General features: G+C 35.8%; 1 protein-coding gene across 2 annotated transcripts; it reads right to left on the bottom strand.

Moving 5' to 3' along the window:
• Positions 1-8474: 8474 nt before the first annotated feature.
• Positions 8475-13075, bottom strand: LOC111367086 (serine/threonine-protein kinase D6PK). Of its 2 annotated transcripts, XM_022987793.1 has the most exons (3): positions 12664-13075; positions 10840-12136; positions 8650-9529 (listed from the first exon to the last, which is right to left on the bottom strand). In XM_022987793.1, the coding sequence occupies exons 2-3, from the start codon at positions 12084-12086 to the stop codon at positions 8650-8652; spliced, it is 2127 nt and encodes a 708-aa protein (XP_022843561.1). In that variant the 5' UTR covers positions 12087-12136; positions 12664-13075. The 2 variants fall into 2 exon arrangements, with proteins under 2 accessions (XP_022843562.1, XP_022843561.1); XM_022987794.1 differs by lacking the exon at positions 12664-13075 and having other exon boundaries at positions 8475-9529; positions 10840-12086.
• Positions 13076-19585: the final 6510 nt, after the last annotated feature.

Genomic DNA, 19585 nt, shown 5'->3' on the forward strand with positions numbered 1-19585 from the left:
GGAGACAAATTGACAGTGTTCGAGTTGGAACAAAGTATTGGCCGAGAAGTCAACAAGGTGGATTGTTTAGAAGAAGAAGTGCTTACAAGGGAGCTGGACGATGAAGTAATGCGGATCATCAATCCTGGCTATGCTCAAGCACAAGACCCTCTGATTAAAGTGAATATTGGCAATGAAGAGGAAGATCGTCTAATATTCGTCAGCCAGATACTCAATCAAGTGGTTAGTGATAAATTAATCGCTTTATTAAAGGAATATAAAGATTGTTTTGCTTGGAGATATGAACATATGCCTGGTTTAGATAGAGATTTGGTGGAACATAGATTGCCAACCAAGCCAAATTTTAAACCTCATAAGCAACCTCCTAGGCGTTTTGCTCCTAATGTACTTCGTGAGATTAAGAAAGAAATAGAGCGATTATTAAAAGCAGACTTTATTAGAACAGCCAGATATGTAGAGTGGTTGTCCAATATCGTGCTAGTGCTAAAAAAAAATGGTAAATTAAGGGTGTGCATAGATTTTAGGAACCTAAACATAGCCACACCCAAAGATGAATATCCAATGCCTACGATAGATTCTTTAGTAGACTCAACTGCCGGACACGTAATATGTTCCTTCATGGATGGGTATTCAGGATACAATCAAATTTATATAGTTGAGGAAGATATACACAAAACTGCCTTTAGGTGCCCTGGATCTTTAAAATGTTTTGAATGGGTAGTTATACCTTTCGGCCTGAAAAATGCAGGAGCGACTTATCAAAGGGCAATGAACTTGATTTTTCATGATATGATAGACAAGTTTGTTGAGGTGTATGTAGATGATATAATGGTCAAATCCATTAAAGAAGAGGACCATTTTGAACAATTGAGATGTTCATTTGAGCGAATGAAGCAATATAAACTAAAATTGAATCCCTTGAAATGTGCATTTGGTGTTAATGCAGGAAACTTCCTTGATTTTTTAGTACACAAAAGGGGATTGAAGTTGATAAAAATAAAGCGAAAGCCATTTTAGAAGTCAAACCACCATGCAATAAAAAAGAATTGCAAAGGTTCTTAGGCCAAGTAAATTTTTTAAAACGCTTTATTTCTAACTGGCAGGGCGAACTATAGTTTTTTCACCACTTTTAAAGCTGAAAAACCAAGACGAATTCGTCTGGAAAGAAGAACATCAAAAGGTTTTTAAAAGTCTAAAAACATATTTATCAAGTCGACCAGTGTTGGTGTCACCAATCCAAGAACGGCCAATAAAAGTGTATATATCGGCTGAACAAGAATCAATAGCTAGAATGGCGCGCAAGAAGACCAATTTGGTGAAGAAAGGGCGATTTACTACTTGAGTAAACGGTTAACAAAATGTGAATGTAATTACTCTGCTGTTGAAAAATTATGTTTTGCATTGTATTTCACGTGTACAAAATTAAGGGCTTATTTACGACCTGTAACCGTTTATTTGATTTCTAGAGTAAATTTGGTTAAGTATATATTCTCTCGCCCTATTTTACACCAGAGGGTAGGTCTTTGGACGTTAGCATTATCAGAATTCGAAATACAATACCTACCCAAAAGGTAATAAAAAATCAGGCTTTGGCTAACTTTTTGGCCGATCATCCATGCCTTGACATGCCTCAAAAAATTGAATTAGAAATCAATTCATTTGGATTAAAATCTTGGGTTTTATATTTCGACGGGTCGAGAACCTCTAAAGGTGCAGGAGTAGGAGTAGCATTGATAAATCCTTTAGGGATTTGATACAAGTTCGCATTCACTTTGAATAGGATGTGCACCAACAATCAAGTCAAATATGAAGCCTTAATCGTGGGCTTAGAATTAATAATAGATATGGAGGTAAAGAATGTGATCGTTAGAGGCGATTCTCAATTGGTAATTCACCAATTGATCGGTGATTTTAAGTGCCAAAGTGATTTTATTATAAGTCAATATGAAATCGCCCAAGAATTGTTGGAAGAATTCGATCAAGTAGAGCTTCGATGTGTTAATAGGATATATAATGACATAGCAAATGAGTTGGCCCAGATGGCCTCAGGGTATTCAAAGGCTTTAAATTGGAAATCTACTTATGAATATGGAGTAATATTGCCTGTAGTCCAAAGAAGGGTGAGAAGGATTGAAATTCATTGCATACAAGATGAAGATGCAATAGATTGGAGGGCAAAGATTAAAAGGTTCTTTAAAGAACCTAATAAAGGAGGTGGTAGAAAAATGAAGTTGCGTTTGCTAAACTATACACTGATAGATGAAGAGTTGTTTAAGAAACGCTCTGATGGTATATTACTAAAATGTGTAAGTTTGCAAGAAGTCAGAACAATCATGGGCTGAAGTGCATGAAAGGATATATGGAGTTCATCAAGCTGGTCAAAAGATGAGATGGTTAATTATTAGGAATGGATATTTTTGGCCTAAGATGAGAGAATTATGTATTCAATATGCGAAGAGTTTCTAGCATGTCAAAAGTATGGTCCAATACAAAGGGCGCCAGCAAGAGAGATGACACCCATTATCAAACCCTGGCCGTTCAAGGCTTGGGCGATAGACCTGATAGGGAAGATTTATCCCCCATCATCTAAGCAACATACATTTGTTATAGTTGCAACTGATTTTTTCACTAAGTGGGTAGAAGCGATACCTTTAAAGGAGATCACCCAAAAGAGTGTCATAGAATTTATCCGTGATCATATTATTTATAGATTTGGGATTCCACAAACTTTGATGGTAGATCACGGAACTTCTTTAAATGGAGATTAAGTGAATAAATTCTTGAGCGAGTTTGGAGTTAAATTAGTGAACTCCACACCATATTACGCTCAATCTAACGGACAAGCAGAATCTTCTAATAAGATTCTAAAAAATATTATAAGAAAAATGAAAGATGAAAATGTCAGAAATTGGTACGAATGTCTAAACAAAGCCTTATGGGCTTATAGGACGTCGCCTCGATCAAGTACCAAAGTTACTCCTTTCCAACTTACTTATGGACAGGAGGCCGTTTTGCCTATGGAAATCAATGTGCGATCAATCAGAGTGTGTCTGCAACATAAGCTAAGTGATGGTGAGTATACCGAATCACTAGTTCAAAATTTATTGGAGTTGGACGAATTAAAGTTGGACGTCCTAGATAGATTGCAAGTTCAAAAACGAAGGATAACTAAATTTTATAATAAAAAAGTTATAGCCAAGTCATTTAGCCTGGGCCAATTGGTTTGGATATCAAGGATCCAAAGTATGACAAACGGTCGCCCAATTAGGAAGGGCCATATAAAGTAAATAGTGTGTTGCCTAATGGAGCCTATCATTTAGAAGATTTAGATGGCACCAAGCACATGAGGTTCATTAATGACAAATATTTAAAAAAATATATTCATTCCTTATGGGAGAATGAACAAATAAAAGCGTAATCAAATTGCGTTGAATGATCGCAGATAAATAAGGACAGAACCAAATACGTTCAAATAAATTCCTTTATTATCAAATATTCATTACAAATTATGAGATACAAAATACTAAATGCTCTATAAGCTACAATTGAGAGCAAACTAATTTTTCGGTCGATCGCCAAGCAAGAGGGTGAATCGGCCTTGTCGCCGTCCTGATCGCACTGCTGCAAGGGTAGGCAGAGAGGCCGAAAAGCACTCTCAACAAGCAAAAAAGAAGAAAAAAACCCTCAAATCGCCAGCCTAATCGCATTGCTGCAATAATGGGCAAGGAGACTGAGAAGCACTCTCAGCAAGCAAAGTGGCTTGAAAAGCATCCTAAAAAATTGCCTTCCATCATTGAACTCCTTATAAAGAACATGGAGACGATGGGAAGAACTTCGCTGGCCAAATAATATTTCCTATATCTCCCATATCAAAGGTGACATCAAAACAGATAGTAAAATGGGCAAATCAAATGATCAATTTCTATGGAAGACGAAAATTTTGGATCAATTGTTGGGGTGCCAAATGATGGAAGCAAATTAGTTTTTGAATAAAAGAATGGAAATGAAAATGATGAGTGCAAAATACACACGCATTTATAGAGGCGTGAAGGTGAAAAGACAGAATATGAATGGCCACATTTGTGCCTAATAACTGAAATCAAATGGCCCAAAGTCTTGGGAAAAGAGACGGAAATACCAAGGAAGAATGTATATGAATCTTAGTATAAAGCAATTAAATGCTTAAGAGTTTGACGATTAAGGACAACGTCAATTAATATGCAAGTAGACAAATTAGTCGTTCATTAATGACGATAACTGCTATTACATTCAAAATTAGCAATGACAATTAGTGCGAAGTTACAAAAGGAAAGTTAGTACGAAGTTACAAAATGAAAGTTAAGGCATTGGATGTCTTAATTACAATTCACCCCAGGCCGAACGAATTCTTTTCCTAAGTCTCCCCCAATCTTCGGTCTGTTGAGAAGAAGCGACATTTAATTCAGCTACAAAATCGTCATCAACCTTCAGCTTTTTGTACTGCTCAACCAAAGACTTGGTTCGTTCAATTCCTTGGGAAGTATTTCGCTTTTTAGCAGCCATTCTCGTCCTACAGTCGTCCATCTTTGCTTGAAGCTCCTTCATCTCTACAGTCAAACTTGTCATCAAAGAGTCTTCAATCATAACGTCGGAAGAGATTTCTTTTAATTCGTCCTCGGCTTTGTTAATCTCTAGAAGCAAAGACTCTCTTTCAGATGCAGCACGAAGATATTGAGTACTCGTGGCCTTCAGTTCAACATTTTTGGCTAGCAAGGAGAGGATATCAGAGTGAACAACCTTCAACGTCGCTTTAAGGTCAGTAGAAACATTGAGCGACGGAAGTGTAAGTGCTTGCGCCAATTTCGCACTCAATAGCTCAAGCTTATCCTTATGTTTTAGTAGCACTAGCCTGGCCGACATCCATATCCATAAAAGACACATACTCAAATACCGACTGCTTGAGAAACTTCATATTTTCCTCTGAAGAAGCAAAATGATGACTGGTTGAAGTAGGGCGAGGCGTCTTGACTTGCCCTTAGGAAGTAAACAAGTCCTGGATGGAACGCACAATGTCATCAGCACCCTGTAAATAAAATGCCAACATTGAGGACTTTCATTACAAAAAACGAAGCGAAAATGAAAGTGAAGCAAAAGGTTACCTCATTAGCAATCTTAGGAAGTTCAGGCATATCACCAGTTGGCTCCAACACCTGTGGGGACTTCTCCTTATCTGGGCGAGAAGACTCTGCCACAACGGGCAGGCCCATGAGAGCCTCTACATAATTCAAGAAGCAACGAATCAGAAACTAGTAGCACAAGTAAAGGTAAAATATCAAAATATGTATTACCTTCTGGTTCGACATTTGGGGGGTCGGCGCCCTGGGAAGAAGGTGGCCCTTCTACTGGTTGTAATGAAGGTTCCGGGACTAAGAGTTTCTCTTTAAGCATAATCCCTTCATCAGCTGATTTGGACGAAGTAGCTTCAGCAAAAGATGATGGAGCAGGAGCTGTCAAAACTAAAGCCTTCGAAGGAGAGGCTGAACTTTTCTAAGAAATTCAGGTAAACCATTAGTACACAGAAAAGTATGTTTGTGAATAAACAAGTTCAATTACCTTTTTCCTAAGGATGAGAGGAGCATCATCATCATCATCATCATTATCATCCTGCAAAATGGGAGATGCTGAAACTGGCCGTTTGCGGCTTAAGACATCTTTAGCTGCATTAGCCTTGGCAGGTTGAGAAGCAGATGGATGGATAGAATGTTTAGCGCGAGCAGGGAAGGAAAGATTCCTAATGGACACAGGGGTGACCAAAATAGTAGAAGTAGAGGGAGTGCCTGGTTGGTCCAGTAAATGGAAGGCACAATTAGTATCAGTTGCAAATAATCGGCATTTTACTGATGGCCAAAGCTGTTCAAAAAGAGGATGGACGGCACAGCTAGAATTGAAAGGGGCTAATGAAAATTTGCTCGTCAAAAGAATATTGCGAGCATCTATAGCTTGTGCCTCTGCCTTATTAATAGTGTGAAAGCGGTCTGTCAAATTTTTAGAGTAGCAAGGAGGAACAGGCCAAGTTTGGCCAAAATCAAGTTGGGGAGCATATATTTCAATCCCAACTTTGGCATTGGTTCTAGTTAAGATATCGCAGAACAATTTCCTCCCAATCAAAAATTGAACCCAAACAAGCAGAGAGGCACTCGCACTATCTAGGGTGGATGGAGGTTGCACATAATCTGGAGTCAAGTAAGCAGGAAAAGGAAAAAAAGGAAGGAATCGAATTTAAGAAAGGAATCGAATTTAAGGTATAAAAGAATGAAAAAATGTCCCTATTTGACATATTTACAGGGTTCAGTGGATTAATGACTAGCCCATAGCAGCTAGCAGAACTAAGGAAAATGGATGGAGCACCAAGTGGTGGAAAGTATGCTCTCAATCACAGTTGAGTGAACCAAAGGGGCCCACTGCCAGTGGGAGATGCACCATTCTTCAGTTGAAATTGAAGGGAAGCCATGCCTCTATAAAGGGCAATTAAAAAGAAGGAACATAAGTTCAAATGCCTACCACACGCCAATTCATGTGCTATGGGTAAGTAGCTCATAGAAGGTTTTATACTTGGCACGCAGAGAATATATTTACAGAGCCAAATCTGAAGAAATGTCACACGTTCAGCATGGGAAAGTTCAACGCTTGAGTGATTATAAAAGCCTTGCAGGCTTGAATAAGACCCAGTTAGTTTCTTGTCAAATTTCGGGGCAACACTGGAAATCAAGATATCAGGAAAGATGGTATCGCCCAAAGGCGGAAGATTTACTAGGGCTCCAACTTCCCTTAAAGTAATAGACATGGGACCAAGAGGAAAAACGAAGGTGTTATATTCAGAAGACCAAAAACTCAAAGCAATAGGAAAAAGCACTAGGTCGAAAATTGGGGGTTGAAGAGTGATTTCTAATAAGTCTGAAATCCTAGCACGATCAAAAATCACCTTAGTAAGGCCATGATTCACAAGACGTGCATGCCATCTACGAAAAATAACATCAGCTTTGGGCCAAGTGTGAATACCTTTTTCGCGAATCGGTCTCAATGGCAGAGAGTTCAGGAACGGAGGACCTTGAGTGCAAGGGAATAGTTGGCCAACGCCACTTGTCCAACGGCTTCGGCATTATTGAACGATGGACCCAGATAGAATTTATTGAGGTCAGCATTAGCTTGTGCAAGGAAGTTTGGATTTATATACGGCCTAGTAAGGATTTTTTGGAAATCTTCGAAACTAAAAGAATCACCAGATTGAGTTTGTGAAGTGGCCATTGGGAACAAAGTATAGTTTCGTTAAGGTTTGCCTGAGAAATGTAGCAGAGAAGCAAGAAGATGAACAATAAAATAGCGAGGAGGAAACACGAAATATAGAGACGTGGTTTAGTGGTGCAATGAAATAGCGTGTCTTTTGGGTTTATAAGGATTTGTAACGTTGCACCTTTTTAGGCTGTAGAAGGAAATAATGATTGAAATTCTTGAAAATTTCAAATAAAATGATTATCAATGAATGCGGTGGAAGCCCACGAACACGGTAATATCATCGCCCAAGCTTGCAAGACGCCCAGAATCTGAGCGAATGGAGTACCTTACGGTTGCCCAGAGTGATGACCCCATTCTCGCCCAAACCTTCGAATCGCCCAGGATCTTAGCAAGCATAAAACATTATGGTTATCCAGAATAGCAGTTATTGAAGCAGTTACTAAGTGATCTTATCACATTCCACGATTCAAGAAGCCTAGTTGAAGGCAGTTGAACGACAAAGAGTAATGACAACAGTTAGAGATGGCAATTCCACGACAAGTTAGCCACCATAAAGAAAGTGGGTAGTTATACAGCAATCAAGCAGTTTCCAAGTGGTTTGTCACGAAGAAATCATCAAGGGAATATAAAAGGAAGAGAAGATATAGAGAAAAAGGGATGAATAAAAAACTCTCAAACAGAGAATATGTAATTTCGATTTCTTAGTTTAAACTTAAACACTTCTTTTAGTACTCGTGTACTTGCGCCCCTTGAAAGCATTCTGTTTATTTCCAATTGTAAATCATCGCCAATAAAACATCCCTTTTTGGGACTTTGTTTCAAAAGGTCTGTTCCTTACACAATCGTCTGATCCCTTTTAAATTGTTAGCGACTACCCGCGCGAAACAGACATTATATCTTTTTGAAATGAAACTCTATTATTTAAATGTCCAATCTGCTTGTCCATTAATATGTATCTTAGGCGCGCAAACTAGAAGATCATAAATATATATAAAGTATCTTAAGTCGATTTTTTGAAAAGTGGTATTTTAGAAAATATGTGGTTAAAGATTACGAAAAAGTTGAGGAGAAATGTGAAAATATATATTTGAAAACCACGTGGTTGAAAATGAGTGAGCAAAAATTTATTTCAAAAAAAAAAAAAAAAATTGCAGTTTCAAAAAAGAGCTTAATCAAGAATTATGTTTACCCAATATATAAAATGAAGAAAGTCCTTAATTTTCCTAATTAATTGTTAACCGTGATGTAAACATTATCATTATGTATTGAGCTCCTCTAATTTGTTTGATTCTGAAATCATTTCTAAATCCCAGAGGGAGAAATCCATTAAAAGATGATTCAGATGATATAACAGGACAAGAATCCTATATTCCTAAACTAAAAGAACTCAAAATCCAGAAAATTTCCCCCAGGCTTCATCTCTGTTCCTACCACCCTTTTGCTGTTGTTGCTGACCCCGATTGGGCTTACTTGCTCAAACTTCACCGGAGGCTCCATCTCGACTGGTCTTGGCACCTCCGGTGGCGTACTGCAGCGTATCAGAGCCCAATTAACACCTTCGAAGAAAGGGTGCTGCTTTATCTCTGTTGCGCCTCTCTTCACCCCGAGCCGTTGTAGTGGATCTTTAACAAGTAGACCACGGATAAGATCCCGGCTGGCATAACTGGTTGCAGGTGAGTCTGGAAATTTAAGTTGCTGCCCGACTACGTTGAAGAGGGTTGCTCGATTTCCCGACCCTTTAAATGGGGTTTTACCATAGAGTAGTTCATGTAAGAATATACCAAATGTCCACCAATCCACTGCACTTCCATGGCCTTCAGCCTTGATGATTTCAGGGGCCAAGTATTCATGGGTGCCGACAAATGACATGGACCGTGCTGCAGTGGGTTCCGCAACTAGCTCAGGCAGCGCACCGGAATGCAGGCCGAGCTCTGCTCGTGGTTTTCCGGGATTATTTTTCTTACTTTTTTGACCGAAAATTCGAGGAAGGAAACATGATGGCTGAATACATGCTGATGTGGGCTCAATGCACACTGGTTGTACACAGAATGCAGCTCCTCGTTTGGAAGGATCAGAATCAGACCCAGATGTTCTTATTAGGGTTGGCGAAACTGCACATCTCAGGGAAAGATCGAAGTCGGAAAGCATAATGTGGCCATCATCACGAACAAGAATGTTTTCAGGTTTCAGGTCTCTGTACACAACTCCCAACATGTGAAGGTACTCGAGCGCCAATAAAACCTCAGCAGCATAAAACCTGCATTTGTGAAACCCAAAGGTTATTAACTTCAGTCGGACGAAATCATATTTCAGAATGTTGAGAGGTAAAGAATATGGAAGGAAGCAGTAAAGTTTCAACAATTCAGAACCATTGGTCAACTGAAAATCCAGCAACATAGTCACTCGATGGAATATTAATTATTTGTTGATTATAAATATCAAACTCCGTGACAATCAAGAAATTACAAATATTCGACTTATATTGAAGGGGAATGGAAGGTTTATCTTTTAACGAAGAATATATTAAAATTTCTTGAATGCAACTTTCTTAATGCTTGGCAATTGGCATACACGCCTAAAATTAAAGCAGAAAGCATGTAAACAAACAGAATTATGCTACAAGTACTGCACTTTTTACATCACGTGGGGCCCACTCGTGTGAGTGGGCTGTCAAAATGAGTTTACAGCAGGTGCATTATTCAAACAATAAACCATTTTCAGTCAGAAACAGTACTGTCAATATTAACACACAACTAGTAGCGTCAGGCTTTCAGAGCAATTCCTATACCAGTGTTAGACAGTTGAAGACAGTATTTTTTGGGGGTTATTGCAAAGATCCAGTACACATTTGCAATGCTCTACTCTTCTGTTTTTATCAAGAAAGTGAACAATAAACAAAAGGATCTATATTTCTCATGTATCTGAAAATGTAATGGATCATAACGAAATTAATAAACTAAATGGAACTTCGTTCTGCATATTTGAGAGAATTTACTCATCAAGGGAGCAAGACGTAGCTGTTAATATTCTATCCTTGCAAAGCCTTACAAGTCAAAATTGGCAGAATTAAATCTTGAAGTAGTAATTCCATGCAAGAAATTAAATCGTTAGTCTGCACGAATGTATCTTCCTGAGTCAATCAAGGAACAAACTCAACAAAAGCCTCTCAGACCAGATTTTAAGTTTGTGATGAGCACAGGATTCAACTGATTAAGCAATGACCAATAATTCTACTGTATGGCTATGATCTGAAATTACTCAAATAATTTAACTTGCATCAAGAAGTCTTAGATGTGACAAAATAAGAGATATGAACAAGCTGATGTTATTTGCAGAATAAAAAATTATAAAATTGGTCACGTATTTGAAGGATAGAATCTCAATCAAGAACATGGTGACAAATGAACTGTATTGTCATTTGCTAAAACAAGATTTTGAGAATGATAGGCTCACAAATAAATCCCAGGAAACATAATGAGCACTAAATGAATGTGTAGAAGCAATATGTCGTTGTGTTAATAATAAAAATCTAATAGATTAATAATTGGAGACAATGATAATGCTTACCGTGCAGCATACTCCGAAAAATGTTTCCCTGGTTGTCGTTGCCTCAGGGTATGCAGATCGCCTCCTGGACAATATTCCATGACCAAGCATGAGAATCTGTCCGTTTCAAAGTGAGTGTACAATGTGGGCAAGAATGGATGGTCTAGCAGCTGCAAGATTTCTCTTTCAGTCTGAGACCTGATCAATTTGTTCCTGCTTGCGAGAGATGCTTTATCCATCACTTTCATTGCAAACAAACACCGAGTTCCAGTCAATTCCGAGAGATAAACACTTCCAATATCTCCGCAGCCAAGTCTTCTGTGCAACTTGAATTGACTCATGCCTAAAATACCATCACGGATTCGAATAGCAAGAATGGCCTTCCATCGAGGATCATTTCCTTTGTGAGGTTTATTTGCGCTGCCAGTTATATTACTCCAGTTACTGTCATCACTAAGACCACTGCTATCACTTACTCGGCTAAGGCTAGTTTTAGTACTCTCAAGCGAGTCCCCTCGAATGCTACCTTTAGTAATTTCGTAGTTTTTGTCCAAACTAAGCATCCCATCACTCATTATCACATCACTCCTGTTTGTGCTAGTGCTGCTATTGACAAAACTCATAGTCGTAAAAACACCGGTGCTATCGATACTACTGTGGGGGCTAACATTACCACTCGGAGGTAGTGAAGAATCCCATATACATTCGTCTTTCTCTTCAGTATCCATCGGCAGACTTGCTTCAACGGTATTTTTCAATGGATAAGGAACAGAAAATGGAGAGGAGACCGGGGCTATGTCGTTAGATTCTTCAACCAACCTTTCTGCCGGAGAAAGTAGTGACAGGCTTGGCTTTATACTCGGTACATGTATTGAAAGATTTTCCAAAAACGGAGCCTTCGTATACAAGCTTTTAGCGAGACATTTTCTGTCCCCATTGTTCTGACCAATAGGTACATATAATGGTCTCATCAGGTCCTTATCAATGGGTTCAGGAGGATGACTCACCCCATGGAATGAAGTTGAGCCACTTTCCTCGAATGAATCACCACTTGCCTTAAACGAAACAATATCAGGAATGAGTTCTTCATTATCTGTTAAAGAGTTCTTTCCTTTCCATCTTCGCACACGTGCAGCCGAGTCCAAATGCCTTGAGTCACACACAATCGATGGATTCCTAAAATCTTCCCTTAACAAACTAGGCTGATTAATTGAAACTTTTGTCAGCAACTCTTTGGGAAGTGGTTTCGCCTTATGAACCCTTTCCATTTCCGATCACCAAATATCATCACAAGTTTCTCTCTCTGTTAGACACAACTCTGTATCGGACACAAAAACTAATATCAGCAATCAAACTCGCTTCAATCAAATTTACTACTGACTGATTCTGGGGCCAATTGTAAGAAATCAATTATGCAGTTGCAGTTATATCACCTTCTCATCTCAACTAAAAAAATTTTTCCCCAAAAATCACTGTAATTGGAATCACAAAATCCTCAGAAACTCACCAGATCAGACATCATACCTCACAAATACAGTGTTACACCATTATCTTTCAAAGCATTAAGAAAAGATAAACCAAAATCCGTAAAACAATCAATCAATAACCAAATGCAGTAAAATGCTCCATTTCTTCACATAGCTAAGCACATGCAAAGAGTTGAGTAAAACATTTAAATATGTAAGTATGCATGTACGTATCGATTATATAAGACATAAACAAATACAATATGCGAAGAGAGAATCAACTCTACTTAGATCCCACGCAAATACCAGAACCCAATATATAAAACCATGACAGAACACGAGACAAAGAGAATATTAAAGGGAAAATGAGAGGACATACAGCGAAATAATAGTAGCTGCAAAATGTAGCATCCAGTTACCACTGCGAAAAATCAGTATCTTTCGTGAAGTGAATCAAATCCGGATCTGGATTCATCTAACAATCAATGAAATAATCTTCTATTTGTCCCAAAATATTGTAAACTACCAAAAACCCATAAGAGAGAACGGTGAAAATTTGCGCGAAGAGAGGTGGAACCACAAAATGTACACAAAGATAATAATTTTCTTGAATTTCTGTGTTCAAAGATTGCAGCTGATTGAAAGTGATAAATATAGCTTAGAAAATTGCAGAATGCATACATTAGCTGTATAATAATAGGAGTGACATAGATGGGTGGGGTTTGGTTGGGGTAACGTAGGGTAGGGTGGCTTTTGCTTTATTGTTGTATGCTTTGGGGTGAGAATGGCACTTTAGTCATGTGTACACCATGTATGTAATGACTGCTGCAAATCAGGAAAGACGAGAGGGATAAAAGTATGGGCACCCCAAAAGAGACTATTGCCAATACAGTGAGTGACCTTAGGGCCTACTTCGCATTTATTTATTTATTTATTTATTTTAACCAATTTTGATCGTTTTTGTGTAGTACCGTTTACGAAGGGTTGGAAAAAGGGAAGTGCTACATATACATAATTATCTACATAATAATGTCTATAATTATACGTGGCACTGGATCCAACCTTTAATTCAAATCTCACACTTGCATATCAACAATCGGATGATTGCCACATCACGTTATGGACACTATTATGTGCAATAATTATATACAAGTAGAATTTTCTTTGGAAAAGTTGGTGCTTGTTAATTTTTTTGACACCAATTTTTGATGATTTAAAATAATTATTTTCAACAACCATATTTTCTCCAAAACTAACGTGTAAATAAAAATATATTTAACTAAAAAATTATTTATAAGTAAAAATATATATATAATTATAAGATAAGAAAAATTACATTATAATTAAAAATTGCTTATAAGTAAAAAAATCATTTTTTCATAAAAAAAATTATAAAGTAAAAATACTATTAATAAAATAAAAATTCACTTATAAAACATAAAAATTTACTTATAGGTAAAAAAATTCACTTAAAATTATTTAAAAGTTTAGAATTAACTTTTATTACAAAATTTACTTATAAAAAAATAATAACTTAGTTATAAGTAAATATTAACTTTATTTCATTTTTTAAGTTAAATATTAATTTATATGTAAAAAATTTATCTATTAGTAATATATCATTCATGAGTTAAAAAAATTAATATAAGAATTTATAGAAAATTTTACTAAGGGGTGTATATGTAATTTTATTATTTTTAAAAAACTTTCGAAATCGACGAATAATAAACCCTCAAGTATAGGTTGGACAATTTTAGAAACGCTCTTAACCGATATGTCGGAACTCTCAAGCACGCCCTTAGTAGCTCTAATGGCCAATTTAGTGCAAAATTCAATCCAACCATACGTCAAAAGAACTCTAGTTTTTGAAAATTTCTATTTTGTCCTTCATTTTTTTACTAAAACAAAATTTTATTTCATTTTATCCTTTACTATTTAATGATTTAACTTTGTTATATCTATTTTAATTTAATATTATTTTTAATTAACATTTATTCGTAAATATAGTGATTTAGTAATAACTGATAAGTATTGAATACATTAAAATAAAAAGTTTCAAACTTGTGAAAGCTTTTTATTATTATTATTGTATGTATTTTTTGTGGGTTAAATTTAATTTTTTAAATTGTGGTATTAAATGTAATATTTTTTTCTGATTTATTAATAAATGCAATATTTTAGTTTGTCATTATAATTTTTAATATAATAATATTAGTAGTAATATATTATTTAATTAAATGATTTCTGAAATAAATTAATGTTGAAGACTTTGTAAAATGGTGTGAAAGTTGCACTAATTTAGCCCCCGTTTGAGCTCCATTATTTAGAGATTATAATGTTTTGAATAGTATTTTTTTGAAAAATGAATGGTTGAAAATAAAAGAAAAATTTTTGGTTTACGTATAATATTATTTTATTGAAAATTGTGTGGTTGAAAATAAGAGAGAGAAAAATTTAATTTAATTTAATGAGAAATAATGGATGCCAAACAGGGGCTTAGTGATAATGGATGGAAATGGCCCAAGGACAAAGTACCCCTTTTTCTTCCAATAATTCTAAATTTATAGGTATTTTATTTCTTCTTGTAATTCTAATTACCCATGTTCAGTTTAGATAAAAATTAAATTGTTAGTAGATTTCAATAAAAGTTAATGGAATGTGCGATTTAAAAGCTGTAGGTCTTATGAAATGTATGATTAAAATAAAATGTTTATTTTAATTTAGAATTTAATTTAACTTTTTTTGTTGAGCAAAACATAGGCATAGTTTGATTCTTTGTTATATGTACAACATGAAATAGGGAAAAAATAGAAAATAAAATTTTTAAAGGGGGACAACAACCAGATAATAAAAGAATAGGTAGTGAGTTAATAGATTAAGAGCTAAGATAAATTGTACCCTATGAGTAGGGTTTATGTCATGTTATTTATTATTATGTGGTGTGTGTGAGGTAATTGTTCAATTATGATCGCTTAAATAGTTATTTTCATTATTGGAGCATGCTAGTGTATAAAATTTAAGACCAATGTCAAATACACTTAGTTCGTAATTTAAAATTGTCTCAACATATAAATAAAAACAACTTTCTCGTCTGGCTAATCTCAAGCAATAGGGACATAGTCACTCCACCTTAAATGCAAAGGCTCTTTCATTGAAAGGTTAAGAGTGCGATTGACAGGATTCCTAATTTTACTTCCACTTCTCGTAGAAGAATTTTCTAAAAAAAGTATCTTAAATCAGTTTCCTCTAAAAACTATTCTAACCAAATAAAATACTTTCAAAAATTTATAAAAATATATTGAAAAAAGAATAATGTTATATAACACAAATGATGCTGAATACTAATTTAAGTGACAGTATAACAACGGCCAATGGATGCTAATATACTCTTGTTTAGAATTAGGTTTTATGCAATCTTTATTGGGAATCACTACGTGCTAACAATTGCAAATTAGCATACAAAGAGGCAAAAAGTGGGTCCAAGAGGCGAGAGTGGAAATAGCAACAACAATTGTACATAGGGTAGGTGGGGTTATTGGGTCCGGCCGGCAAGAAGTATTATGGATAGATAAAGGGTGGGGACTATTTTTCTGGGTGGACCCATAACGGTCGGATGGGTCCCACTTCTGTTCCTTCTTTAGTTTACACGGTAATGAGGCTCTTGTTGGGCTACGTCCTTTCTCAACTTATTTTCAGCTTTATCCTAATAAAATCAAACTATGCGTATGTATGTGCACATATAACTATAACTCCGTATTGTTGACCTCTTTCTTTGTTAGGGTAACTCGGACCATAGATATTAGGTCCACTCGTGTAGACGTAAGCAAATTTCAACACGTATGAACATACTGCTAGTCGACAATATTCAAAAATTGGAATTGGGAGACGTTTTATAACACGAAACAAATATGTTCGGGCCCGATAATATATTTTGGAAAAGATTGCGTAATGATGACCAATAGTAAACAACTCAAAGAAAACAAAATAATCTAAACTCTAGCAAAGCAAATATATGATAAGAAAGAGAGAAGACAAATAGAAGCTTTAAGTGTATTGAGTTGCATCATCTTTCAAATAATACATGGATGTGGAGTGTATAGTGTTATATATGAAATGGTGTTCATCTCTTTAACCGAAGCATCAATCTTAGGCACTCATTTGAAATTCACTAGCTTGCGGTACATTTAATACTCTTAAAGAGAGCAGCAATTACCTTGCAACCTAAACTGACAAGACTAACATTCCATTCATTAAAAAGGTCTCATCAATTATTCCAAAACGTTCTCATACATAAATTTGGGACCTTCGCGTGTAGGTCATCAGTTGGTGTGGTTGAGCTTCAATTGTGACTTTTGTTGAGCTCCATCATTTTAGCAGGCCGATGGTTTGGGCCTCAGATATAGCTTCAGGGCTTCATCGTTAGCATGAGATCGTTTTGGCTAGTATCGCTTCGACGCTTTGGATCTACATGCTCCAATAATCCACGAGGCTTCATCGCAAGGGACCTCAAGGAGTTGATCATGTCACTTGGAGCCTATGTGGTGAGGCTTAACACACATAGTAATCGAATGTGTATCAAGGCACATGTACAACCATATAGTTGAGCAATTGAGGCAAGTAGATAGGGGGAAAAAACAGGTGGTCACGATTGCTCTATAAATCTAATCGTGAATGTAATTCATTTTGTATCCTTCGTCTATTTGTACCATTTGATACGTTATTGGATTCATAAAATTCAATACACTGAATTGTATTAACTTTTGTGGAATACAATTAACACTATATTAAAGATTATTAATTAATACAGTAAATATTATGTTGTTAATATGCCAAAAGATATGATTATTGCCCCATAATTTGTTTTCTTTTAAAAATGATGTTTATTACAAAATTTCGAAAGTGCAACTATTAATTGACATTGTTTATAATTTTTGATAATCGGTGATTATAAATCTTGAAGAATGATACTGACCAAAGACAACTAAAAATGATAGCTATAGATCGCCATGGTAGTAAAAAGGGAGGGTGGAGAAATCCAGTTTTGTTTGAGGCTGCTGCGTCAAGGGTTCCAATCCTGAAATATGGATTTGGCTCTTGCGTAAGTGCAAGTGTACAAGCAGCCTTCCACCCTATACCCTTGAAGGCATAACTTGTGATTTACCTCCCTTACGATACTCCAGGACAGGGGTGGTGGGAGACTCTTAAGGTTAGGGTTTAACCTATAGATCGCCATGGTGGTATCCATTGTCGATGACATTCCACTGGCAACTATCGCATGTAATGTAATCAGTAATGGTACTATTGTCGGCTATATTGATCGTGTATTTAATATTAACCAATAGTAATTATTAAAATATTAAAGGATAAATATAACCTTTGGCAAGTTGAGATTATTTTTGTACTTTATATTTGTTGCGCAAGTAAATCTTTATCATTGTACTCGAAAATAATATATTGAGAAGCTTAAACTCCAAGTAAATTTGCTGTCTAGTCACAACAATCAATGGCATTGAAATAATATACATATTATTATGGTTTTATCGTTAATATATTGATTGCACAATTATATTTGTGGAAAGAAGCCAAAGGCAATATGAACCCATCAATTGCAAATTAGGGTTTGAAAATGTTGAAATTTACTTTTTCCCGAATTTAAACCTAAAACAATGGTGTAAAACTTTGTAGATCAAAAGTCAAATCGTGCCGAGAAAGATCTTTCATCTTACAATAGCCCCGATTTGGCCCCCACTCTCATTCTCATTCTTTTTCACTCTCTTATTTTCAACCACACAATCTTCCATTAAATAATATTACACGCAAATAAAAAACTTTTCATTCTTTTTCAATCACATATTTTTTCAAAAAAATACTATTCCGACCATTAAAATTTGGCAAGACGTTAAGGTTCAAATTTTATGGCATGTCATTGAATATGGAAAAAAAAAATGTGAAAAATGATCCCAAAACAGTAATAACTGAAAATAGAGGGGTAGATGTGAAATAAAATATAATGGAGAGAGTCGGGGAAAAAGACAATTGACTGAGTATTGCCCACTTCATGTTTATGAAGAGGACAAGTATTGTTCTTTTTTTCACTTCCATTGTCGGCCAAAACATTGTAGCCATTTTGGACAATTTTTGTCTCAACTTCAAAGAGATATCACGTATGTTTGAAATTTAAACACACAAATAAATTAAATTTACAATAATTTGAACTCAATAGAAATTTAATTCCTCTAGTACGTACGCCGTCAAACAATTGTCTCTTTACATAAAAATACCATTTTTGAAATGGGAGCAACATCTCTAATTCTCTATCACTTAAATCAACAAGGGACACTTTTTCTACCAAACTTCGAAGCATAAATGAATATATTTGCATGAAATAAGGACAAGAAATCAAGTTATTTCTTCATTCTTTTTGCTGAAAAGACGATTTAAAACTCTTTATAAACTTGTTTGAACTAGGATCATGACATTTTTAGAAAATCGAAAATGAAGTGTTAATAGAACCTATGTTAAGGCAAGTTGATAAATCGATCATCAAGCGACAAAGGAAACTCTCAAGCCCTCACAAACAAGTAACATATGATATCTTTGACAATACTTTAGTGTCAATATCTTTTACCGATTTCCAATTGTTGAGTGTATAAATTATAAAAACAACTTTCTCTTTAAAAAGTGTATTTTATCTTAATACATACAAATGGGAAGATAATGGAGGGATGATAGGGTTTATAATTGATAGCTTTCAGTGTTAATGGGCGCAATCATTTAGACAAGTTGTCATGTGGGCTCTCTCCAATCCCATGAAATCTCAAAATTTTAGTGATTTAAATGATTAGCCAAAGTTTTTGAACTAAAGTCATACCCATACTACCAAAAAATGGAAAATATTGTAGTAACAATTTGTTGGCCGTTCAAATCCTTCTTTCTAAAAAGGTAAAATTCTTGTGTTGATAGATTGAAGAGAGGGCATTGGAATTCGGAAAAGTGATTAGCATTCAAAGATGGGGTTATTTCAAGATTCCTTTCTCAGTTGGTTTTGGCCCACTAATTGTATTTATTAAAAAAAATAAAAAAAAAAGGTTGAACCCCCAACTTTAAGGGCCCTCATCGCCCCGCCCCTAGAGTTTTGTGAGGGAGGTAAATCGGAAGATGTGCCCCAACAGATCAGGGAACAAGAGCTGCCTGTACACTGCGCCTACAAAAAGTCCAATTTCATGTCTCAGGAATCGAACCCCCACACTGCGACTGCCAGTAAGACCTGAGATAACCTCACTCCTGTCCTTTGCACCACT

The sequence above is a fragment of the Olea europaea genome, chromosome 18, assembly GCF_002742605.1.
Source record: "Olea europaea var. sylvestris chromosome 18, O_europaea_v1, whole genome shotgun sequence".
Lineage (NCBI taxonomy): Eukaryota > Viridiplantae > Streptophyta > Magnoliopsida > Lamiales > Oleaceae > Olea > Olea europaea.